The 26,018-nt window shown below is 44.6% G+C and overlaps 1 protein-coding gene across 10 annotated transcripts in view; it reads left to right on the forward strand.

The window, feature by feature from the left end:
- Positions 1 to 26,018, forward strand: part of SMOC1 (SPARC related modular calcium binding 1) — a 184,094-nt gene that overhangs the window by 73,281 nt on the left and 84,795 nt on the right. For all 10 annotated transcript variants that reach the window (XM_068162116.1, XM_068162118.1, XM_068162117.1 and 7 more), the window contains 2 exons: positions 7,582 to 7,753; positions 16,240 to 16,352. In XM_068162116.1, coding sequence (XP_068018217.1) covers positions 7,684 to 7,753; positions 16,240 to 16,352 — 183 coding nt within the window. In that variant the 5' untranslated portion in view covers positions 7,582 to 7,683. The remainder of the gene's footprint in view (positions 1 to 7,581; positions 7,754 to 16,239; positions 16,353 to 26,018) is intronic.

Genomic DNA, 26,018 nt, shown 5'->3' on the forward strand with positions numbered 1-26,018 from the left:
AGACTCCTTAAGCCAAAAAGACTAGATCAAAGTATTAAACAGTACAACTTACTAGACACAAGATTCCACCTTTTATGTCAACGAGAGTTTTGCTTCTGTTTTCTTTGGGACAAGAAGTTCATTGCCTGACTATGCAAACATCTGGATTTTCTATCTGGTTCAACATGTATGGTAGCAAAGCTAAGGAGAAGGAACAGTCCAAGTTAAACATGCCTTCTCTTGTCGATGTGCTTGACAAATTGAATTTAATCTTAAGTTTGTTCAAAGTTTGCATGTCATCTTGGCTGGAAGAATAATCTGAGTAGGAGAGTGAGCTTTGAAAGGAGCTCAAGTAATGTTAATTCCAAGGAATTAAATCAGTCTCTACTTCAATATTGCCAAACTTCCCAGGGAGGTTTAGGAGTTTTGTGTTAGAAATGTGAGCCTCGAAAATGTCTATTTTGTGGTTCAGAGTTTTGGTTTCCTCTTCTGTTCAGCTGATTGGTTCAGTAGATGCTCAAACAGGCTTGATGGTTCTAAAATCAGATTTTTATAAAGGTGATACTGATATGTAGGTAAAAATGCTGTGGGATAATGGATTACTTTAAAATATGAAATGAGCATCTGGTCCTTTAGGTCTCTGACATTTTCTCTCCTAAAGTGAACTATAGTTAAGCACTTGCACCTTAAAAACAAACAAAAGATATAATTCTAAAAGTTCACTCCCTGCATGCAATAATTTTTTCTGTGGAAAACAAACACAAACAAAAAACCTTAGTAGATTCTAAAGGCTTTTCATGAACCATTTTTTGTAGGTGACCTCTTCAAATATGCCATGAGGCAGTTTCTTTGGATCTAGTAGTAGCTTATCTTCTAAAAGTGGAGTGCAGCTGCTGCATCATCTTTGGGGATCAGTTAGTGAAGAAAACCAAAGTATTTCCCTCCTAAAAGTCATTGAGCAGATGAAATGCAATACTGAAGTGCTCTCCTTTGTTGTTGTAGCTTACACAAAACAGATTGAGGGAGGATGGTGGGGGGAAGGGAGACTCACTGTAGAAAACTGAGGCTTCTATCCTGTCAGGGCAGAAAACTCTTGAATTCAACTCCTACCAAATACTTCTAGAGTTTGCCTGCTTTGTGGTGTGATCCCATATGTTTGCCCAGCCTTCACCATCCTCAAGCACGGGCTGTGTGCTTTGAACCGGTTCTTGTTTGCACAGCTGGGGGCTTGGGGCTGAAACATAAGTGGTGCTTTAACTTAGGCTAGACTCCTCACTTTGCAGGTGGGATGACTCAAGGAACAGAAGCATTACAATATCCTTCTTGTAAGTTCCTTCTGTCTGGGGGAAGTGCCTGTGACCTTTCCTGGGAAAGCCTTAAGTCTCAGTATAAAACTATAGGATGCTAGAAAACACCCACACAGGAACTGGAGCTTGTTAAGATACAGGACTTAGAGAAACTTTGGTTTAAAAATGTGTTCTTTAACCAAAGTTGTCTGCATGCATGTGGAAGACAAACTTGTGCTTCCAAAAAGGGAATATTAAAATAAATCAATCTCTTCCTTCTCTGCCCCAAAACACAGACTTCCCAGGAAGCACACTTTGAAAGCCTTTTTTCACTAAGGTTCTGAGGCTGCATGGACACTTTCAGGAGAGAGACTGGACACTCTGGCATGCTGTTGGGAGTTGTGGTAGCTCTGGCTGATTAATGTCTTTCTGCACATGGAAGACTGGGAGCCACCTTGAGTTTCTAAAGCTTTCAGTTTTTTTTTTCCTCTGTATTCCTAGAAGCCAAGGTTTTGGGCTCTCTGGCTTTAGAGCCAGGATCTTTGACACTCTTTGAGGCCTGCTAGGCTTCTGATTCCATGGCAGGAAACTTGGCTGAAGTCCCCAGATTAAGGCTGAAGTTAAAGAGCTTGTGCCCTGTAGGCAACCTGCCATGGGGCTGAGCCTAGCTGTGGTTAAAACTGGGACTTGGTCACCACTCTGCCTCCACTGTGGCTAGTTGCACCAGTTTGGAGTCTGAAACCTGGGGATAAATTTGTGAGGTTAAAACGAGGAGGTACGAAACAATGCTTTCCAACAGCAACAAGTGTCCAGAAGTGTGTAGTCTCACCTAATGTCTAAAATTGTATGGCTTTCGTGGGGAATTCTCAGGATGGAGTTGCCCATTTATACTTTAGACAGGCCAGTCTGAATGCTTAGACAAGTGGGTGGGTGATCTGTGCCATATGAACATACCTGGATTGATCACTTCCCACCCCCCAGATGTATTCTGAGGGCCTTCAAGCTTGGAAGGTCAAGGCAATGCACATGCTGTTTGCCTGATCTGTGCTCCTCAGTTTTGTTGGGCAGCCGCCTGTGGTACTTGGAGGCAAAGCTGCCAGACCACAGAGGCACCTGAGGACTGCTGTCCTGTAGATTAGTTTCTTAATAGACTTCCACTTTCTCATGTTCATGTCACTTGTATCCCTTGCTCCCTCTTTCCCCTGAAGCCTGGCAAAGGCATGTTACTCTAGTAGTGGGGTGCTTTGGCCATTTCCCGTTGCCTCCATCACAAAGGGCTGTGCTGTTCTGTTTGTGCTTATAACGTATCCAGATGGTGAATAGAATGAGTGACCACCAAGCTCATTTTCACTTGTGGGGTCAGACCTTTCTCTGCTAAATAACACAAGCGTTCCCAGCTGCTGTGCAGCTGCAGGGAGTCTGCTTTCCTTCACAGGCATTAAAAACCCTTTAATCAGTGTTTGTTGTTTGTCAGCAGTGGTGTTGAGGTGTGGAGAAAAAGAACAGATATGCTTTGTTGGCAAAGTTAACTTCATTCTGACCTCTTATCTTTCCTTTTTCTTTTCAAGTCTGAAGAAGCAGAAAGTAGTTTGGGAAGTGGTTTCAGCAAGCACCTGTGTAAATGTATTTGCTGAAGGAGAAGGTTTATGTCCTTAAACAGATGCAACATTTGACATGAAAAGATGTTCTGAGAGCTGCATTGAACTGGAAGCTCTTTAGGGCGGGGACTCACAACTTAAGGAGCTGTGCTGGCTTCCTTAATGTAAGGAAATGTTCTGAAAGTACAAATACTGTTGTGTTATAGTGGTGTTACTTATGCTTAGTTTAGTGTTGAGCCTTCATTCAAGAGATCTAATTTGCAGTCTGGTCAATTTTAACATTCCCCAGAGAAACCGTTCATGATAGTTTTTGTTTGTTTGTGGGTGGGGGTTTTGGGGTGGTTTTTTTCCTCTCTCTTTTTTCTTTAGTGGAGTTTTGTGTGTTTATGGGTTGCTGTGGTTTGTTTTTGGTGTTGTTTTTTCTGTTCTGCTGTCATGGAGGTAAAGGAAAGAAAAGAACTGATAAGTGAGTGACACTGTTTCCAGTCCCATTTGTTTTGGATGTGGTCTGTCCTGAAACAACTGGAAGAAGAGATGTCAAGAAGATCATGATTTCTCTCTCCGTTCTAGATGAAGTTTGGAAACCTGCTGGTGCTGCATGTTTTTGCAGGGTTATTTTCCCCGTGAGTCTGAATCTGTTTACGTTGTGTGTCTGAGTGTAGAGCACCACACACTGCTCTGTGACTGGTGAATCTGTTGTTTGCAAAGCCTGGTGCGTTGCTGTCCTGAAGATGTTTGGACATCAAGCTTTGATTCAAACTTCAGGAGTCACAGTAGGATGTTTGGTTTAAGAGGCTGAATACTTTATCTTGCTACCCTTCTGCTGAAGGGACCAGAGAATTGTGTCACTGCCTCAGCTGTGCCAGGGTAGGCTGGGTAGCCAGGTGTCAGGGCACCCTGTGCACATTCCTCACAGCCCTCAGCCTGGCTCAGCCATATCTCCTGTGGTGACCAAGGTGCTTTTCTGGAGCGGGGATGTGCTTGAAGTAGGAATAAAGAACTGGGAAGGATTAACTTATGAATTGTAGTCCTAGTGGTTAAAATGATAAATTCAAGTGTTTTCCCCATGGGCAGACATATTTCAGCATTCATTCGGTGTTTTATTTTTTTCAAGTGGCTGAGGCCACTTAGAAAGGAGGGCAGTTGTGCTCTTGGACAGGCAGAAATGGTAGGAACAGAGCTCTTTGCTGGGTGGTAGGGCATGGACAGTCAAAACAGCTAGTGGCTGGACTGTGTTGATGATCATTTCTATAGTATGAATGCTTATCAGCTAGAAGGAGGACAAAGAACCACCATTTTACTGTCTGAAACCTGCCAGGGCTGCTGACCAAGCCGAGAGCTCTAAGCTACCGTGAACCAGGTGACCTGCTGCAGAGGGGAGTTCTTGGAGTCCTTCAATAATATTCCAGGAGATCCAGCTTTACTGGCAGAGCTGTCAGATCACATGAGAAGAAGCTTGATAAGAAAGGCATGATGCTGGATCCTTCTGGAAATTAATGCAGACTTTTACAGTGATAATCTGGTCGAACAAAACAAGCAGCATCTTGTGCAGCTGCGTAAACCATTAACATTTTGGCAAGGCAGGTGTGGCATCTTCAGTGTCTGGAAAGCACCTAACATGCTGTGTGGGCTCCCTGCTGTAATCCAAATTGCAAATACTAAAAAGGCTTTGATTTATTCTTTTTTAAAATTTTTTTTTTCAATTTTATTTTTGCTATAACATGGTTCTTGGCTTAATTTGGGTAGGCAAGGGCTTCATAGATTACATTGGGGTGCTCTGCGTGTTCCTTCAGGGCCTCATAATTAATCGATGGTGAGCTCTTCCTCCCCGTCCCTCTGCAAAGAGGCACCAGAGGAAAGCTCTTCATAGCCTTAGGTTTAGCTTGTTTGTCAGCCCTGAGAGACCTTCTAATCTTCAGAGATGCTCTTTGTGGAAGGAGAGGCCTGCAAGGCCTCTCTATACAAAGTATTTTGGTACAGGGTGCAGAAGATTGAGGTGAATTTTCATGATACACGCTGAGTTTTCAGCAAGTTCTTAATACAGTTTGATGCTGGGACCCAGTATTCTAGTGGTTTTGGTGTACCTCTGGATAACTGATCTGTTTCTGACAAAGAATTTGCAGAGAGTTTCATGCCAGTAGCTCAAGCCCTGAAAACTGTGATAAATGGTGGTTGCATGTGCCCTTTCTAAGCCAGTGTGGCTTCTGTGTTTAAGTGAATGGTGTTTGTGCACCGTGCTGCAGTGTTGGACTGCTCTGTGTTTAAAGCCTGTTTATACAGGCAGCTGAAAAGCCTTGTGAACCTTGCAGGGTCTCTGATATCACACACTAGCATGAAGCATTCAGTGCCTTCTGTGTGCTTTCTGCTGCGTGTGTTCAGTTACTGGTGATCTTTACCTCAGGGGGCTATGGAAAGATTACTATACCCAGAGCAATTTCAAGCTAACCTGTGATAGTTCAGCCCCTGACAAGAACTGGGCAAAAATCTGGTCCAGCTTTACAGTGTTTTTATAGTCTAGTCCAGGTCTCTATAAACAATTTAAAATTGCCTTCAGGTTTAAATTTTCCAGTTTCCTATTTGGAGCAGGTGTTGCCAGGTTATAGAAAGTGATGCAGAAAAGGAACAAAAACATCTTAAAAACTGCTGTTACAAACTTTGGCAAGTCTCTGACAGATGAGATCTGGGGGGGGAAGGTTTGCCCCATTGACAGTCAAACAAGTGCAGACCTTGCTTTCTTTTCACAGCTGTCATGTTTAAATAGGGGCTTTAGTAATGCATGAATCTTCAAAACATCCAGCAGCAGAGAGCTCATGTTTTTATGTGAGAATATGAAACTTCTGGATTGTTTCTCCCATTTAATTCTGGAGAAAAAGGGACTGAAGGATTTTAATTGTTTTAATGTCAACCCCCCCCCCCCCCCCCCCCAAATTTCAAAGATGAATGTTCTTAGTGGTTAAAAACCAACCCAAACTTGGCTTCAGGCAATGTTATATATATATGCTATTTTTCCCAACAGCTTAACCTCAAAGCATAGAGCAGACAGCTTTGTAGGCTGCTGTAACACCCAGGTGATTATGGCAGGGACTTATCATAGTATCAGTCAGGATTGGAAGGGACCGCAAGGATCATCTAGTTCCAACTCCCCTGCCATGGACAGGGACATCCCCCACTAGATCAGGCTGGCCAGAGCCTCATCCAGCCTGGTCTTAAAAACCTCTAGGGACAGGGTCTCAACCACCTCCCTGGACAACCCATTCCAGGGTTTGCACTTCCCTGTAAGGTATTCAGATATCAACACACTTGCAGAGCCATGGCTTCATGCAGGCAGGGTGTCTGTCAGTCAGTCTGAGTCTCTCAGCTCATAACTGCTTTGACAGTGAGCTGGGATGTTGATGTATTAGAGAGCAACCGGGTCCCCCCCAAGGTTTGCAGGATGCTTAAGAGGTGGGAGCTTGGGAAAAGGAAGTGAAAAGCAGGGTTAGCTTCCCTTTTCTTTGCTTAATTCTCATGGGACTTGTTTCCTGAGTCCCCTGAAATATTCTTGTGAGCAGGTGGTTGGGTTTGGGTAACAAAGGCCTGACTAATCACTAAGTGGTGTAGTGTGGGATACAAAAAGGGCTGCTGCTTTGTGTTCTGCCAGAACTGACAGTAGTCATGGAAAGAAGACTGTCAGTTGAGGTGCTCAGTGAAATAGTATGAACTTGGGAGAGACCTGGGTATCTCTCTGGGTAGCTCAGAGTACAGCTGAGGGTACAACAGTGACCCATAGAGATTTGCAGGGAACAAGGAATGTAAGCACTGATTCTTGTGCATTGTGGGTTTCCCCATCTCCAGAAGATAGGGCTGGAGCCACACTGTCCTCGGAAGAGAAACCAAAGTGTCCATGGTATGGAGAAAGTCATCTGGGTGAGGAGTTGGGAGAATGGGGCTGTCCACGTGGAGAGAGTGACAATGAAGGAATGCCATGCTGCATCTGAACTGAGTGTTTGGGAAGAAGAGGTGTTTAGGAGGACATGGGTTTCTTGAGAGAAAGTAGCTTTTTTGTGTAATGTGCAATTAGTTTGTGGGATGCATGGAATGCAGTTGTCAGCTGAGCAGGATGTCATTGGGAAGGAACAAAATGTGGCTGTGGGAGCGTGTATGTATGCTCTTAACAGGTGGTATCCACAGATGACATAATTTAAACCCCAAATAGCTGGTAATGTAAAGCTGGCCACATCCATAGTTCACCTGCCAAGGCTAATCTTGATAGGTTATTTGGATTCCTCCATCCTAGGAGATAAGTTTTGTGCACCTCTGACTGTGATTGTCTGGTACCATTGTACCGCTTGCGGCAAGGCAGCGGGCAAGTCGGGCTGCTGTGACTCAGTATTGCCCTTCCCCTGTGGGTTGTGTTTGGCTTTGCACACCTCATGTTTTTGGAGGTGAGGCAGAATGAGCAGTATTTCTGCTCCAGAAAGTGGAGTGGCAAAGACTCTTAGTTTTATTATTGCTGTTTATTTTATTTTAAAGGTGTATGTGTTTCATTTCAAGTTGCCTTCAGGCAAAGTCAGCTTTGGTAGGCAGCTCACACTGCACTGCAGACCATACTGCTATTGTCATAAAAACAAACCACCCTGCTCTGGTTTGGGCAACCAAACCAACCTTCTTTTTTTGTTTGTTTGGTTTTTAACTCCCTCCCTCCTGGTGTTGTGTTTTTTTTTTTTCTCTTCCTTCAGTTTTTAATAAGTGACCGTGACAGAGACCCTCAGTGTAACCTGCATTGCTCCAGGTCCCAGTCCAAGCCTCTCTGTGCCTCTGATGGCAGAACATATGAGTCAATGTGTGACTACCAGAGAGCCAAATGCCGGGAGTCGAGTCTGAGTGTGACGCATCGTGGCCGCTGCAAAGGTAAGTGGATTTCAAATACTTTCCAGGGTGGAGTGGGGGTCCTACCTCATAAGAAACTGCATTCTTAAGCTCTTATGTTTAATACCAGGCTATGAGTAATCTGGTTGAATTTGTACGTTCATGTGAACGGGGGTATGTGAGTCTGGGTTTATGTAGCAGGAGCAAGAACCAAGCAGATTATGAGTGAAAAAAAGACAAGGGAGCCAGAGACATCACTGAAAAAGGGCTGAAATGTGTGGGCAGAGCAGAAGGAGCTGGCTCCATGCAAATGCAAAATCAGATCTTGAAAGAGGAGGTCTTTGCCACCTGTGCTGGTGAGAAGCTGAGATACCTTTGAGTGGTAAGAATGCAGAGTGGGGAAGAATTTGCAGTGCACATTGTGTATCTAGTCCCTTCTCAGAAATACAGAGCTTTCCTGCCCTGAGCTAACTCAGAAGACTGTATGCATACAAAGCTTGACATGGCCCTTTTAGTTTTTGCCTGTTTGCTGTTACACATCTACTTCAAAGTGAGAATATTGTTTCTCTCAACTCTGCTGCTCTTGAGTGTAGTCTAAAGGTGAAGTCAAAACTTTTTAAGGAATATTAGTGTCTTGCCCCACAACTGGTTTTGCTTCTGCAGTGTAGTGCAAAAGCAAGTGCACTTTCTAACAGCACAATTGACACAGAGGGCAGATGGCACAGATGTTTTTAGCAATTGGTTAAAGTGACAGGAGAAACTCATTAAAATCCCTGTGGAAGGATAAACAGGCATGTGTTTAAGCCTGGCTTTGGTTTATGAAAGATGTTTTTTTACCATTATGAAAATGTGCCTTTGTCAGAATTACTCATTGTGAAATGGAAATCCCTTTTCAATGTATTGACAAGCTTTAGAGTTTTAAGCGAATCATGAGCATGATCTTACATATCACTCTTTGCAGCAAGTTCTCATTTGGAACAAAGCTTTCTTCTATGATTTTAATTAAAAATAAAGAAATAAAAATGTTCTTTTTTTCCTTTCCTCACCACTGCTGTGTTGCTTTATGGCAGCTTCTCCTCCACAACATGCTTTCTGAGTACTGAAAATCCAGAAGCTTTGTTTTATTTATTTATTTGGAGTGTTCTTGCAAGTGATGCCTTTTAAAATGCCATCACAATAAGAAGCAGTGTCATGGAAGTCCTGAGTTTGCTTTCATCACTCGAACAGAGTGACTTTGGTAAAGCACCTCTGTGGCTGATACTGGCATATAAGCTGGTGCTGCTCAGCCACTTGAAACGTGGGAACTGGCTTGTGGTACATCTGTGTGCAAAACTGCCTGTTTCTGGAAGTGGAGAAAATGTTGATTGCCAAACTACACAGCTCGCTGTATATGGTGACTGCAAGGAATCCCAAAACAGTGACTAACTAAAGACTTTTGTCTCAAGCACAGGTAACATTCTTTCCTTTCTGCCCTCAGATGCAACTGAAATGTTTAGCTGAAGCTACTCATGGTCATTTTTTTTTTCTTGCCCTGTAGTACTGTACAGCACCTAATAACCTGGGAGTATTGGACAGCTGTGAGTCTTGCTTTTGCACACTAAGGCTTCCATGAATACCTGGGAATTGGGAATGTTCTTAACTATCCCATTCAAGTGTAAGCTTTCTGGTGATTTTTGTGTGGGATGTGTCACTGTAAGGTATCTTGTTTTTCTAATTGTGTTAGGGTTATGACCTCCAGTTGTGCTTAAAGATCACTGGTCTTGACAAATACAGACTGGTATGCCTAACTACAGGCACTTAGCCAGGTTGTTACCTTCCTTTGCTTGAGGACAAAATATCACCAGCAATGTTTGAGCACCTTCTGCTGCTGTAGGGCACTGGCTCCACCCTGAACAGCCTTCATTTTCTTCTGCATGACAGACACTCTAAAGGGGAACTGCCTGGAAGAGGGATCACATGGGCCATTGAGCCCAGTCAATTGTGATAGATACTGTAAACTTACCTTTATGAAATGAGCAATTTTAACTTGAGCTTCTTTCTTTAAGGAGGGGATAAAAAAAAACCAACAACCAACCAGGTAACTAAAATAAGGAAAAGAGGAAGTATATTGTGAACAGCAAGGCATGGTTCTGCACCCCAGATTACCTCAAGTTTCTAATTTCATGTACCGATAGCTTGAACTGTGCTTCTGCCAAGACAAACAGATTGGTTTCTATAGTGAGAACAGAACCTTTTTGATTCAGCTTAGCTCTCTGCTCTCGCTCAAGAAGCTAAGGACCTTTAAAGATGAAATCTTGGCAGCCCTTTGGGAACTATAACTCTTGCTCAGCTTTCACTCCTTGTTAGCTTCCTCACGTGCTTATCCATGAAATTCCTTCAGTGCTGAACTCCCTCCGAACCCTTACTTGCACATCGCAAAGGGTTAAAAGTCATGAGTAGCTTAACATGATCAAACTAGGACATCCATGACAAATGGAGCCTCATTGAGATTCCAGAGAACAGTTCCAGATGGCATAGCTGTGCATAACATACAAAGCCAAGCACTCCTACCTGGATCTTTTGTCAGCGGGCATCTTAGGATCTGATGTCAAGTGAGATTTCCGCTTCAGAGCGTTGCAGGGATGAAGGACAAATACTTCTGAAATGAGTCTTGTCAATCTGTGAGGATTATGCAGTGGGTGTTGGGGTGTGTTGGATATCTGTGTCTTAGAACTTAAATTTGTGTTATGTTAACTGGTTGGGCTTAGGAACTTGTTTTGCCAAGTTAATTGGGGGGAAAAACCCACAATCAACCAACCACCCAAAAAAGGTGGAAATAGTCTAAAAACTCCCTGGAGATTTGTAAGTGTTGGTTTTATAAGTCTGCTGGTGTGGAGCTTGTTCTTGGATCACAAGCTACTTTGTGGAATGAACTTCTCTGTAAATTGCTGATGGGAATTAACAGAGATCTTCAGCCCTCCTGGGACACGAGCATCTACAAAATTTTAGCTGATGTGCTGGCAAGGAAGGTCTCCTTCTGATCAGGAATGAAGTTGTTTAAAGGGTAATTCAGAATAGAATAGACCAGGTTGGAAGAGACCTTCAAGATTGTGTCCAACCTGTCATCCAACACCACCTAATCAACTAAACCATGCAACCAAGCACCCTCCTCCTGAACACCTCCAGTGACAGCGACTCCACCACCTCCTCAGGCAGCTCATTCCAATGGGCAATCATTCTCTCTGTGTAGAACTTCTTCCTAACCTCCAGTCTAAACCTCCCCTGGTGCAGCTTGAGACTGTGTCCTCTTGTTCTGGTGCTGGTTGCCTGGGAGAAGAGACCAACCTCTGCCTGTCTACAACCTCCCTTCAGGTAGTTGTAAAGAGCAATAAGGTCACCCCCTGAGTCTCCTCTTCTCCAGGCTAAGCAACCCCAGCTCCCTCAGTCTCTCCTCATAGGGCTTGTGTTCCAAACCCCTCCCCAGCTTTGTTGCCCTTCTCTGGGCATGTTCCAGCAAGTCAACATCCTTCCTAAACTGAGGGGCCCAGAACTGGACGCAGTACTCGAGGTGTGGCTTAACCAGTGCAGTGTACAGGGGCAGAATGACCTCCCTGCTTGTGCTGGCCACACTGTTCTTGATGCAGGCCAGGATGCCATTGGCCCTCCTGGCTGCCTGGGCACACTGCAGGCTCATGTTCAGCCTGCCGTCAACCAGTACCCCCAGGTCCCTCTCTGCTTGTCCGCTCTCCAGCCACTCTGACCCCAGCCTGTAGCACTGCATGCAGTTGCTGTGGCCAATGTGCAGAACCCAGCAATTTTTGTCCTCTGCCTACTGTTCTGATTGAACAGGAGATGATATTTTGAAATTTTTCTTTTTTCTTTCAATCTTTGTGCTAGATAGATGTGTTCTGTCTTTGAACTTTGTTGTTTGTAGTCAAGGGAAGATAAAGGAGGTCCTTCCTCCTCCTCAGTTAGTGAACTGAAATGACACTTTCATTCACTTGGCAAATCTAGGCATTATTTTTAAGCATGCTCCAAATAAGTTATGGGACTCTGGGGTAGAAATGGTTGGGGGGTATCAAAGGAGGAGGAAAGCACACTGGCCTGGAAGGGAGGAATTTGGATATTCCAGGTGTAGGACTTGCCAGAAATAAAGTGGAAAGCAGTGAGGAGAGTGGAGAATGCTCGACTCCCTATGGGACAGACCAGCCTGCTTTTTGTAGTTTGCTCAGCTTCTGTTTTTGCCCATTTCATGCAAAGACACAGATCACTGGCTGGAGTAAATGGATGTGAATCTGCTGACTTCAGTGTAGCTGGACTGCTTCATGCCTGGTGGGGGGGACCTGGCCTGCGTGTGTGGAACTAGAAATAGTTCAAAAGCCGCATGGATCAATTTTTGCCCCTTGAGCTTTTAACTGAATTAAAATTAAATGCCTAGATTTTTGTGGTTCCATAGTATAGATTTGCTGCTGGTGTTATGTAGATGCCTGGAGATGTTTTACTGTCGTGTGGTGTCAAAACTGCCTCTGCCTGTTGAAGAGAGGATGCTGGAATTCTTGGGGCTTATTAAGGAGTGCACTGTATATATTATGAAGGCCACGGTGGTCTCATTTGAATAAACTGTTCATGGATAAGATCAACCATGGTAACTAGCCAACTCCATTGCAAAATCCACAATTATGTGTGCCTGCATTCTGCAGATTAGGCTGCAGATGTCAAAAACATCACCTGCAGTTCACAATTTCATAGTTGCCAGCTACCAACCTGGGAATTAATTTTCTTGAGAAGGCAGCTGTCAGAGCTGCAGTAAATCTGTCCTAAGTTCGAAGATATTGAACGTCATATTATTAAACAGCTCTCCTTGTTGAAAAAGTCATTCAGTTTTGGTTTTTCACCTTATGTAAGGGAGGGGAGAAAGTCCTGCTTAGCCTGTCTGGACCATGAAACTATAATGCAGTAACACCATCCTGTCTTCTGAGCTTGGTGCTTGCTATTCCAGAGAACCTTTTCAAAGAGATGGAAGAAAAAGTGCTGAAACACTCAGGTAAATAATCAAGATGCAGAGGAGGATCTATTAGCCTACATCATAACATCAGGCTCTGGTCAAACTTGCAATGATTCTTCTATCTGTTGCAAGCTATTTGGCAGCTGTGTTTTAATGTTTGGCCCTTATGCAATATTTCACATTTTCTAATTAACAAAAATAGCAAGGTGAAGTCATCCCCCTGAAATCACATGTTGATGCAAAGATTATAAAAATAACAGCCTGTGGAGTGAGAGAGAGAAGGATTGACAGCCCTTTGAAAAACAAACTGGTAAATGTTGATATTAAAGGCACTGTTTTTACTGGAACTGGACTGCGAAACAACAGACGAAGAAAGATAGCGGTGTGCACACACCTCTCCAGCCAGCGCAGGGGAGGTGGTTGTTCCAAGCCAAGGCTGTAAAAGGACTGTCACAACCTTTTGAAAATCAATGAGGGAGGATGAGAGAAGTAACTAGGAGTGAGTGTTCGTGAACAGAAGAAAAACTATCTGTCTTTGCTCTACTTCAGCAGCAATTTATGAAGAGACTTCCCTTGAGCCAAGAGCTGAATTGCAGAAGAGGATGTTGCAACAGGAGGAGCTCTTAAATGCAGCGTGGTGGTGGTGTGCTGTGCAGTGTGGTCTACTGGCTGGCAGTAGAGAGTTCAACCTATAAAGGCCAGTTAAAATTGTCAGCTTGGCAGTTACATGTTTACATTATCTTATCCTTACAGTAAGGACTTAATTGTGTTCATGTCTGCCCATTAGTCAAACTGAACAAAGATCTGAGTTAGTCTCCCTTCTGCCTGGGCTGTGAATGTATTTGTACTACAGGGAACACCACAAAAGGTTTGCTCTTACCAGCCATGTGGTGAAGCATCCAGCTTTAGGAGGTTGTAGACAGGCGGATGTTGGTCTCTTCTCCCAGGCAGCCAGTACCAGAACAAGAGGACACAGTCTCAGGCTGCGCCAGGGGAGGTTTAGGCTGGATGTTAGGAAGAAGTTCAATACAGAGAGAGTGATTTCCCATTGGAATGTGCTGCCCGGGGAGGTGGTGGAGTCACCATCACTGGAGGTGTTCAGGAGGAGACTTGATGGGGTGCTTGGTGCCATGGTTCAGTTGTTTAGGTGGGTTGGATTGGTTGATGGGTTGGACGTGATGATCTTGAAGGACTCTTCCAACCTGGTCTATTCTATTCTATTTAGCCATCCAGTAGTGACTACACCAGCACAGAAGTTGGGTGTTCTGTGGAAATGTTTTATACTTCTGTCTCATATTCAGGGGAGGAACCAAACATGCCTGTCTGCAGTCCTGTAGCTTCAGATGGAGAGACCAGAAAACACACTTTCTTTTCTGAAACTGCTTTGTCACCTGAGAGATTTCTTCTCCTTATAGGTGCAGATGGCTGTGTAGTTGCCTCCTGTTAAGCAGAACTTGAAGGTGTGTTTAGTCAGACAACTAGCTATAGAACAGAAGGTGCACCCACAACATCTGGTTTTGTAGTAATGTCCTGTGTCATGCCAAGCAAGATTAGACTCTTAAGCTTGAACAGGAGATCTGCAGGTGATAGGTGTTCCAGTTAACAGCATTGCCAGTGCTTCCTTTTTAGCAGGAAGAACGAGCAGGTGTTGGAAGGGTCAGTACTGCTGGCAGGACCATCCTTCCATGAAGCTACGCAGACCAGACCAGACCAGGTTGGAAAAGACCTCGGAGATCATCCAGTCCAACCTCTCACCCAACACCATCTTTATTAGAATAAACCTTTATTAGAATAAACCAAACCAGGTTGGAAGAGACCTTCAAGATCATCGTGTCCAACCCATCAACCAATCCAACCCACCCAAACAGCTAACCCATGGCACCAAGCACCCCGTCAAGTCTCCTTCTGAACACCTTCAATGACGGCGACTCCACCACCTCCCCGGGCAACCCGTTCCATAGCGCAATCACTCAATAACACAAATACCCCACAAATAAATTACAATCTAAAGGTGAGAGTGACAGGATCAGAAGGGACACAAAGTCATAAGGAGGCAAGGTGACCAACTTGGACACACTCAGTGGGTCAGTGACAGAATTGATATGGGCCTTCTTGCTTTGTGACTCAGTGCCTGAGCTTCAGACATCTGTGCTGAATGCTATTGCTCTAAATGATAACTATCTCCAACGAGAAAGGTTTGCTTTCCAGAATTTCCGGGAGCTTGTGAAATCCTTCGTGGGAAGTAATGTGTTTCAGCTGAAGGTCTGCTGGCAAACTGGAAGCGGAGTATGGTTTGAAAGCTTTGGGCTGTCTTTATCAAATCTATTTCCAGCTTTGTCACTGTTTTCTCCATTTTAGGTATGCTTAGATGGAAACTGCCTGAGTTGCCATGCAATGTGAATTCAGGTGACCTGAGAACCTCAACTGGCTTTCTAATTCAGTGCTGATTTTAGTGATTCTGCTATTGAAACTACATGATCTGTGAAGTAGAATATGGGAGCCAGTGGGACTTTTTATGCTAACCAGTGTGATTTCTGTGCCTGTAGAAATGGAGATTCAACCTTGATCACTCTCTGTGCTGAAAGATTCTGATGATCATATTTTGTAGTTTCTGTACTGAAAGTTTTTCAGCCACTGGAATCATGGGAAAATGAAGGTACTAGTCAAACTCCCATGGAAACAGGTGTTTGCTGTTTGTCTTCTCTTTATAGACTGAAGAGCAGTACTGCTAGACATCACGTTTTAAAATACAAACACCGAGTCAATCTGTATCTCTGCAGGGCAGAACTCTTCCCTTTGACCCATCAGAACAGGCTTATACAGATCTGCACTCTCTAACAGTGAGCTGGACCTGGAAGGTCATGCTACATGTTACCATCATCTGAAATAAATGCAGAGCTGAGATCTTAACCCTTTCAAGCTCTGTTTTTTATTTGCAGCTGTGTTGAGTGACTGATAGGAGAAAATACTGTGCATGCCTGGCTGTAAACACTTGGACTGCATATAGAAGCAGGGTTTCAGGAAAGCACAGGCATCTGAACCACACAAAGGGGGAAGTTCAGATGGGTGGCTGGTTATGTTATCTTACTGGGAGAGTTGCTGAGAGAACAAACTTTGTGGGGCAATCCCTTCTTCCATACTGCTCACTTTTGGGCCCGAATTACTTGGCTTGTGCTCAGCCATTCAATTTCAGACTGTTAATGTCAACACAAACAATTACTTCCTGGATAGCCTTTCACTGTGTGGACTCTGTGCTCCAGCACTTTTTGGAAAAAGCTTTCAGAGCCCTTGGATAACCATAAAAAGTATTGCCTAGGAAATTAGGCAGCTCTTAACTGGCTCCCAGTTTGATTGTCTAGGTTTGTATTCACTTTTGGGATGTGCCAACTCTGTAGCTGCCTCATTAATGTGCAGGTAATGGTCCTTGGTGCCTTTATACTTGTTTGGGTTCCTTCACCCTGGCAGCTGCTTGGGACATCTGGTAGCTTTTGAAGAGGCCAAATGGTGTGTGCAATCTAAGTGGGTTTTGCTTTTCTCTCTGTAGATGCTGGCCAAAGCAAGTGTCGATTAGAGAGAACTCAAGCGCTGGAACAGGCAAAGAAACCCCAGGAAGCAGTCTTCATCCCAGAATGCAACGAGGATGGATCATTCACGCAGGTAAAATTTCTGTTGGCTTCCTTCAGCCAGGATCCCAGCGGCTGCAGGAGCGTCACTGTTAAGGAATGAGCCAAGTGATGATAGCGGCATAGGTGCACACTCTTAGTTACTCAAAAGTGTTGAAAGCTGGGGACTTGTTTAAGCCAACTGGAAACTTTGCTTTGGTCACCATACCTTAATAGATGTATGCACATGTCATGGCATCTACCTGCAGAATAGCTCAGAAACAAAAATGGCATTGACCTCCAGCATGGCGCAGAAACAAAACCAAATTGCAGGGGAGGTCAGTTTTTCCCTGAAGATGAGCTGCAAAAAGCGCTGTGGCTCACAAGGAACAGGGTGGACCAAGCTGCTTCTACTGATACCTATGCTTTGTCCCAGCAAGAGAGTGGCTTGTTGAGCCTCCTACCTCACAGGGTAATTGTTAGTTGCAGGCTATCTTGTTATCACAGTATCAGAGTATCACCAAGGTTGGAAGAGACCTCAAAGATCACCGAGTCCGTCCTGTCACCACAGACCTCATGACTAGACCATGGCACCAAGTGCCATGTCCAATCCCCTCTTGAACACCTCCAGGGATGGTGACTACACCACCTCCCTGGGCAACCCATCCCAATGGCTAACAACTCTCTCTGTGAAGTACTTTCTCCTCAGCTCGAGCCTAAACTTCCCCTGGTGCAGCTTGAGACTCTGTCCCCTTGTTCTGGTGCTGGTTGCTAGAGAGAAGGGACCAACTTCCTCCTGGCCACAACCTCCCTTCAGGTAGTTGTAGAGAGCAATGAGGTCACCCCTGAGCCTCCTCTTCTCCAGGCTAAACAATCCCAGCTCCCTCAGTCTCTCCTCATAGGGCTTATGCTCAAGGCCTCTCCCCAGCCTTGTTGCCCTTCTCTGGACATGTTCAAGTGTCTCGATGTCCTTCCTAAACTGAGGGGCCCAGAGTGCCCTGATTTACTTTGGGGATCTGGCAGAGAGGCAATGAGGTTGCTCTGTTTGGGTTTTCGGTTCTTCACTGTTGCTGGAATTAAGTGATGTGCTGGGACTGTTTCACAATGCAGCTTCTCTGGAGAAGCAGTTATCTTGGGCACAGGTAGCAGGGGAGGCTTATAGTTTGTTGGCTTGAAGTATCTGTGAAAGTTGAGTAGCCCTAGTTGCTGGGCATGCTTCAGAGGCAGCTGGGCTGGAAGCTGTCCTTTGGAATTGCAGAGAATTTGAAATAGAATAGAGTAGAATAGAATAAACCTGGTTGGAAGAGACCTTCAAGATCATCACGTCCAACCTATCACCCAACACCACCCAATCAACTAACCCATGTAACCAAGCACCCTGTCAAGTCTCCTCCTGAACACCTCCAGTGACGGCGACTCCACCACCTCCCCAGGCAGCCCATTCCAATGGGCAATCACTCTCTCTGTGTAAAACTTCCTCCTGACCTCCAGCCTGAACTTCCCCTGGTGCAGCCTGAGACTGTGTCCTCTTGTTCTGGTGCTGGCTGCCTGGGAGAAGAGACCAACCTCTGCCTGTTTACAACCCCCCTTCAGGTAGTTGTAGAGAGCAATAAGGTCACCCCTGAGTCTCCTCCTCTCCAGGCTAAGCAGCCCCAGCTCCCTCAGTCTCTCCTCATAGGGCTTGTGTTCCAAGCCCCTCACTAACTTCGTTGCCCTAGTTACTGCAAAATTGAAGTTGGACTTTGGGAGGAGTAGTTTGCAAAGGCAAGGCAGGAATGAAGAGTGATACTCGGTTCTGTTTCCAACAGCTTATTGAGTAGCGTTCCCCATACTAATTGAACTGGGTGTTAAAAATGGCTCATGTGCATTACTCTAACAGGTGGGAGTGTTATGCTCTCTGCCCAGTTTGGCACACATATCAAAAGCCAAACTCTGCAACTTTGACCTCTTCTTTGTGAGCTTAGGCAGACTGCACAATGCTTTTTGCCTTACCTTTCCTGTATCTAGTACTACTCTAGAGGCCTTGTGCTTCAGAAATGGTAAGATTCATTAGCTACTGTTTGCAAAGTCTCATGAAGGAAAAAAAGAAATAATTCAAAAATATAATCAATATTGGCTTCAAAAAGATGAGTGACAGAAAGCTTTGGGGTTGGTTCAAGCACTCTGTGGTGCCTGGGGGAAGAAGAGAGGAAAGATTTTTCTTTTTTTTGGTGATAACCCACCAAAAATTTTTATTCCCGCCCCCATCGGCCTTGCCCTCCCATTACCTGGTGTGCAGGAGTGTTTGTTTTTGTTTTTTAATGGTCAGGTGGGAAATGTTTTTATCCACTGTGCCAACTCTGCATACTTTGGAGCAGTATCATATGTACAGTATGGACCATCTTGGGCAGGTGAGTGTAGGAGAAAAGGTGACTGCATTTTCTTGCAGTCTAGAAATAGAATAGAATAATCCAGGTTGGAAGAGACCTTCAAGATCATCACGTCCAACCTATCATCCAGCGCCACCTAATCAACTAAACCATGGCACCAAGCACCCTATCAAGTCTCCTCCTGAACACCTCCAATGATGGTGACTCCACCACCTCCCCAGGCAGCCCATTCCAATGGGCAATCACTCTCTCTGTGTAGAACTTCTTCCTAACATCCAGCCTAAACCTCCCCTGGCACAGCCTGAGACTGTGTCCTCTTGTTCTGGTGCTGGCTGCCTGGGAGAAGAGACCAACCCCTTCCTGTCTACAACCTCCATTCAAGTAGTTGTAGAGAGCAATAAGGTCTCCCCTGAGCTTCCTCTTCTCCAGGCTAAGCAACCCCAGCTCCCTCAGTCTCTCCTCATAGGGCCTGTGTTCCTATCTGCACCCAGTTGTTGAAATCTGACTTTGTGTCGAGCTGTTCAGATTATATTGGCACTGGAGGGGAATGCTTATAAAACCTAGTACATTGGGCTGGCTAAGTGTTCCATGTTAAACTTTATAGTTCAAGGAAAAAGAGCAGAGGAAGGCTGACTTCCTGATGTTCCCACTGCCTATCCATCAACATCTTGGAGAGTAAAGTAAGGGGTGTAGTTGAATTGGTTTTGTCCTAATAAGCCAGACTGAGAGTGCAGTGGATAAAGATTTGTTTCAGACAGGCCTGTTTGGAAGGTTGGTACCAATGTCTGAATTGCAGAGCAGTTGCTGGGCCTCTTTCCTGCACATTCCCTGGCCAGCCTGGGTTGTCAGCAGAAGGTCAGCTTTCAGAAATGGTGTGTTTTCAGCTGGCAACTGAGCCATAGTTCACACTCTTCCTCTTTTTAGTCCTATCTCTTTTTTTTACCTGGCACGATGAAGGAAGACTCTGATCCCTTTGTAGCTGGAATTAACTGGGATTCATATAATTCCTTGGATCATGAAAATACCCCATGTTCTACATACCTCAGGGACCAGCTTCATCATTTCTAGTGTAGCATTTACAGTAATTGTCCCTGCATAGAGTGCCAATGAGAAATGACATCAGAGAAATCTAGCTGGTTTCAATCTGAAACAAACATTTTCTTTTGGCTCCTGTTCCAAATTAATTAAACTTTGATTTTTCAAAAGGATGTATAAATATGAGTATTTCAGTAAACAGTTTAAACAGTTTTTGCTTCCAGCAGCTTGGGAATAGATCTTATCTGGTGGAGGTGGCTTGGATGCTGTATCTTTTGTGCAGAGAATTAGCGTGTTTGGGTTCCATCCTACAAAAGAGCTGTAGGCCAGCTCTTAAAAGTCTGTGAGGCCTTGCTGAAGTCAGCTCTGAACTGTTACTTATTCTGCTTCAGTACTCAGAGTTGCTCCTTCCAAACTCCAAAATCTCAGTTGGGAAGTCCAGAAGAGAAGCAGCATCTCTCAACAAATTTTCTGGGTGAAATATCCACCATGCTCTTCAACCTCAAATCCTCATCCTAGCAAGGATCTAAGCAGATGTGTATGCTTCAGGGTATTGCCTGTATGTGGAGTTGGCTAGGGAAGGCTTCCAACAGCTTCCTTCTATGTAACAGTTACTGGGGGAATATTTTGGGTAGAAGTAAAATTCTGATCAGAGGGGCAACAGATGCAGGCATATATGTTTAGAATACCAAATGCCTTAAGTGTTACATCATTCAAGAACTGGATGACTTGCTTACAGGTCTTGAGCTGAACCTCTTGTGTAGGTGCCTACACAGGTGTTCAGGCCCACATCATCCTTGCTATCACATTTCAAAGCATCTGGGGCTGTGTGAAAGTTTTGCAGGAGTAATAAACAGGACCAGTGCAGGTTGGGGAGGTGTTTAGTAGTGGTAACTTTGTTCACAGAACCTGTTTGGTCTTAACGAGATTGAACTGTTGCTTTTGATTTCTTGTCATCCTTTTGATTAGTAACTAAATTGCAATCAGTATGGGTCAGCAGTGAAAGCACAACTGAGTGTGGCTATTTCTCTGGAAGCTACTCAAGTCTGCCCATTCCAGCTCCTGGAATTGCATGCACTACAAAATTGTGGATTTGGGGCTGGATCCCTAGGAAGTTGCATGGAGCTGTAGGGTGATGAAGAGAACAGAATTGCTCTGCTGTTCTGTGAAGACCACCATGTGCTGCACGGGGCTCCCCTGTGCATGGGGCTGCTCAGGGGAGACCATGCTCACTGTCTATCTTCTTCTTTCCTTGCAGGGCATCTGACTCTGAGACCCAACTGTTAGAAGTGGTAACAAGGGTGAAAGGTGATCCTGAAGGCAAAGGCCTGGCTGACATTTAAACACTGTGTTAGAGAGACATCCTGTGTGCTGGAGGTCTCTTTCAGCCCCTAACACTGTGATTCTGTGACTCTTTAATTATCTGTAAATGATTTAGACCAAAAAGAAGTGTTGCCATGGATTCTGTCACTGGGATGCCAATTTTCCTAGTCATGGCTACTTACAATGGGGTTTGTGTACTGCATGAAAAGGAGCAGGCACCTGTCCTCAGTTCATTGATTTTTCAAGTGTTGCACCGTGTGATGCTTCCCTTTTATTCTGGGAGCTGTGTATTGCAATGATCCTAATCAAATCCCTTTTAATCACTGCTTACACACCTAAGTGTGTCATGGATTTGCAACATGGAAGAGGGGGTGGCATTGCAGACATGATGGGATGACTGTAAAATGGGAGGAGGTCTGGAACTGCTGTTTCATTATATTTCAGTCTGTGTGGAATATTACTTCCTATAACAAAAGCTCTCTGGACCTAGCCCACAGTAATATAAGCATGCAGATAAAACTTGAGTTGTTCACAACATAAGAATCTGTTTTATGTGACTAACTTGATTAATTGTATAGAACTGAGGTCATGTACTGCTGTGCAAAATTGGACATGACTAAAACCAGTTTCTGTTCCCAAGACTTGCTCTCTCCTTTTTTGCTGTTAAGCTGCATTTTGCATAAATGCCATTCCCTTTCCATGCTGCACTTAACCTGCTGTGATCTGTTCTTCATAAATAGGCTCTAGTGGGTAATCTGCACACTCTTTTGCTGCCTAGTGCTCAATGGCTTGTTGCCATGGGCTGAGAGACTTAGTTTCTTCATAGTTTTCCCCCAAGCAGTGTTTTAGAAAAGGTTGCTGAGATTTTAAAGGGGATCTGTTTCAGAGAAATTAATATGATCATGAACAATGTTAATGTCACTTTGGGGATGTAGGCTTGTGGGGCTTTTGTGGTGTGTCTTGCTGTTTGCCACTGTCTGGCACTGATTTCTTTTCCTTGCAAGTCTGCTTGCAAGTGGCTGAAAGCAAGTCTCATTGGAGAGTCTTTTGAGCTAAGGGCTCTCAAAACTGTAGCTGCTCTTGCAGCTACAAATCAGCACTGAGATTTCTCTTAGAGTGCATCAGTCAAACCTGTTGTCTTATGGCACAGGGTGGGCTAACTTTGTCAGAGCACTTTACTCTTATCAGATAGCCTCCAGAGCACTCCCGCATCCTGTAGTGCAAGTCTGGTTGGAAAGAGTGGTCTCTATTATGGTCCATATCAATACTTTCCTTCTGTGCTATGCTGCTTTCTCCTAAATCCCACAAACAGATTCCTTTCTAAAAGACATGAGGAACCCTCTCAGCTTTTAGTGTGACTTCATGATCCAAGTCTTTTCCTCTGCATTGACTAGTGTGGCATGATGCTGGGCAGAATTACAAACTGATTGCTTAATGCAGGATGGTGCTGTGAGGCTCTGTCTGGACATGCCCTGCATTTCCTGAATGCTATTATTCCATTATTCAGTGCTCAGACTCTAGCAATGCTACGTTCTCAAGGACTTAGCTTCTCCTTTCAGAAGAAAAGAACACAGTCTTGCTAGATTAAAGAAACTCTATTCATAAAGACTCAGAGAGCCTCTCCTGAGCAAAAAACCAGTATTCGTGCCAGAGAGTGTGTTGGGGATGCCTTTGACCATGGCTAGGGTTCCTCTGCCACACTTCACTTCTTTCCCTGGTTATTTGAATAGTGAAATTCTTGTGGAGCAAGCATTTCTTGAATGGTGCATAGACTTGTGGGAGTTGGCTGCTGCATGAAGCCCTAGTGGCAATATTTGTCTGCAGAAGATCATTTGGCAGGAATGATATGTGAGTAGGGAACAGGAAAAAACAGTATTTGAGGGGTTGCACTCCTGAAGAAGCTCAAACTTAAGATTCAGGCTGATTCATAGTTCCTTAAAATTGTCAGTAAAGGCAAGGCAAGCTGTAATTAAGTCAGCCTATCTAGCAGAAACCAGTGCAGAGTTAGGACAATCAGCCATCAGGCCAGTGTGCTGATTGTACACCATTAACTTGGGCTCAGAGGACTTTCTAGATGAGCCTCAATGGGTTGAACCACAAAGGCTTTGATTAAAGAATTGCAGTGCGACACTGGCTTCTACTCTGGGTTAGAGCAGGTGACCTACTGGCTTGGTACAATTTCTTTAGCTTTTGTACCTTGTTTACAAGGAGCACTTGGGCACAGCCGGGGTTTGAAGCCTTGCCCGGTGCTGCAAGCGCAGGCAGCAGCTCTGTTGTCTCATCTTCAGCAGTGACTTCAAAATCTGGCTGTGCTTTTCTTCTCTTTCATAGAAGTATTGTTTTGAACACAGAAGAAATGCTTTTGGTTTGTTTTGAGGTGTTTTTCCTTTCTCCTCTCTGCCCTCCATTATGGAAAGAGCCAGGAAATGTTTCTGATCTGCAGTGCTGTAGCAATTAGTTGCCAAACTCTTCATCTGAACAGCAGCAGAAAGTTGGTTTGGGTGTTGCTGTTCCTCTCCTCAGCCCAGTGCTCGTCCAAAGTGCTCTCAAGCCTCTTACAGTGAACTTTCTTTCTACAACTGCATAGACACTGGCTTCACTACTACAGAATTACTGCTTTGCCCCTGTTCTCCTCTCATACATGTGCATGCAACTTCCAGTTTGTAACTGGAATCAACCCTTTGATCCTCCTTTGTCAAATGGTTGTAAAGAGATGCTGCTGTTTACTTGTTGAAAAGCTTTGGACTCCTTGGGAATGTGATTCTGGCATTGCCAGTCAGATACTGAAGGAACTCAATTGACAACTTCTTTATTACCTCAGGAAAGTAAGAGGCAGTGTCATCTGCCAGTGACTACACTTTCAATGTTTTCATTTTGGTGAGAGTAGATGTTTATTCATGTGGCCAGGGGCTGGTATCTTTGCTGTTTGATTTCACACATCTAAATGGCAGGAGGGATGGGGAAACCACTACTGGGCTCTTAATTTGGGCAGTGGTGGCAGAGCAGTTTTGTAGGGTTTGTCCCTGATGGTTGTCATCTTTCAGTTGAGGTACAGTTGAGATGGCATATTTCTCACCCCTGAAAAACAGGAGCAGTGTCTTCCTGCACAACTGGGGCCATAAACTGCAGTTTGAGGTTTGTTTTGGTGGTGGATTTTTGTTGTTTGTTTGGGGGGGGGGGAAGTGTAGGTGGTAATAGGGAATCTGTTTGAAGACTCAACTGATTTGCAGGTTTGTTTAACTCAATGTTCATCTGTTGGACAGTGTATGTAAATTTGAAAGGCCAAACACTGTCATGTGCCTTTCCAGCAGTAATGAGCATTCTGTAGCTGTGGCTGGATTAGCTATCAAGCTTATTTTGTGTTAAAAATTGGTAATGTGTTTTCTCTGACACAATACATAGCTTTAGGAAACTGAGCCAAAAAGTGTTAAACACCTTTTCTAATGTGTGTTTTGTTAGAGCCCAAATGAACTCATAGAATCAATAAGGTTGGAAGAGACCTCAAAGATCATCAAGTCCAACCTGTCAACCAACATCTCATCACTACTAAACCATGGCACCAAGTGCCACGTCCAGTCCCCTCTTGAACACCTCCAGGGGTGGTGATTCCATCACCTCCCTGGGCAGCACGGCTAACAACTCTCTCGGTGAAGAACTTTCTCCTCACCTCCAGCCTAAACTTCCCTGGTGCAGTTTGAGACTGTGTCCTCTTGTTCTGGTGCTTGCCTGGGAGAAAAGACCAACCCCCTCCTGGCTACAACCTCCCTTCAGGTAGTTGTAGACAGCAATAAGATCTCCCCTGAGCCTCTTGTTCTCCAGGCTAAGCAACCCCAGCTCCCTCAGCCTCTTCTCGTAGGGCTTGTGCTCAAGGCCTCTCCCCAGCCTTGTTGCCCTTCTCTGGACATGTTCAAGAGTCTCAATGTCCTTCTTAAATTGAGGGGCCCAGAACTGGACACTCAATAACTATTAGATCTGTGCAGTAAACACTTACCCTATTGATTATATCAGTATATAAAGATCTTGCTGTTATGGGGGTAGGATTAGAATAGAATAGAATAGAATAAACCAGGTTGGAAGAGACCTTCAAGATCATCACGTCCAACCTATCACCCAACACCACCTAATCAACTAACCCATGTAACCAAGCACCCTGTCAAGTCTCCTCCTGAACACCTCCAGTGACGGCGACTCCACCACCTCCCCAGGCAGCCCATTCCAATGGGCAATCACTCTCTCTGTGTAAAACTTCCTCCTGACCTCCAGCCTGAACTTCCCCTGGTGCAGCCTGAGACTGTGTCCTCTTGTTCTGGTGCTGGCTGCCTGGGAGAAGAGACCAACCTCTGCCTGTTTACAACCCCCCTTCAGGTAGTTGTAGAGAGCAATAAGGTCACCCCTGAGTCTCCTCCTCTCCAGGCTAAGCAGCCCCAGCTCCCTCAGCCTCTCCTCATAGGGCTTGTGTTCCAAGCCCCTCACTAACTTTGTTGCCCTTCTCTGGGCTCATTCCAGAATGAAGTTGAATTTCAGCTAGATGGGTTAAGTGGGACCTAAGATCACTGGAAGATTGAAGATTCCTTACTTAGAGGTGCTATGGAATAGTTGAGACTTCACAGAGTTTCTTTGCACACAGCTGTTAGAAGTAGCAGTGCATCAGCTACTGCCTTTACTTTCTTTTGGGAATGACATACCGGTGATATGTGACTACGTATAGCAGGTGTTTGTGGTGTGGGGGTGGTGGTGGTGGTGTTTTTGTGTTTTTTGTGTTTGTTTTTCAGCCCTTAAACTACAAGGTGCAAGCTGTAGGCCCCTGTGATGATACTTCAATACGCTGAGACCTGGTCAGGCACCTTTTCTTTTAGAACTTTGTATGTTTCAGCTTTTTTGAAGGCTGCATAGGACCACTACCAATGAGTGATTTGAGTAATTCGATTGCAAAAATCAATACATTTTACCCTGCAACACATCTAAGTGTTGTATAATTGTGACTTGAATAGAAT

This window comes from Melanerpes formicivorus, unplaced genomic scaffold (genome assembly GCF_026170545.1).
Source record: "Melanerpes formicivorus ecotype bairdi unplaced genomic scaffold, bMelFor1.0.p_v2 SCAF_62, whole genome shotgun sequence".
NCBI classification, from domain to species: Eukaryota; Metazoa; Chordata; class Aves; order Piciformes; family Picidae; genus Melanerpes; species Melanerpes formicivorus.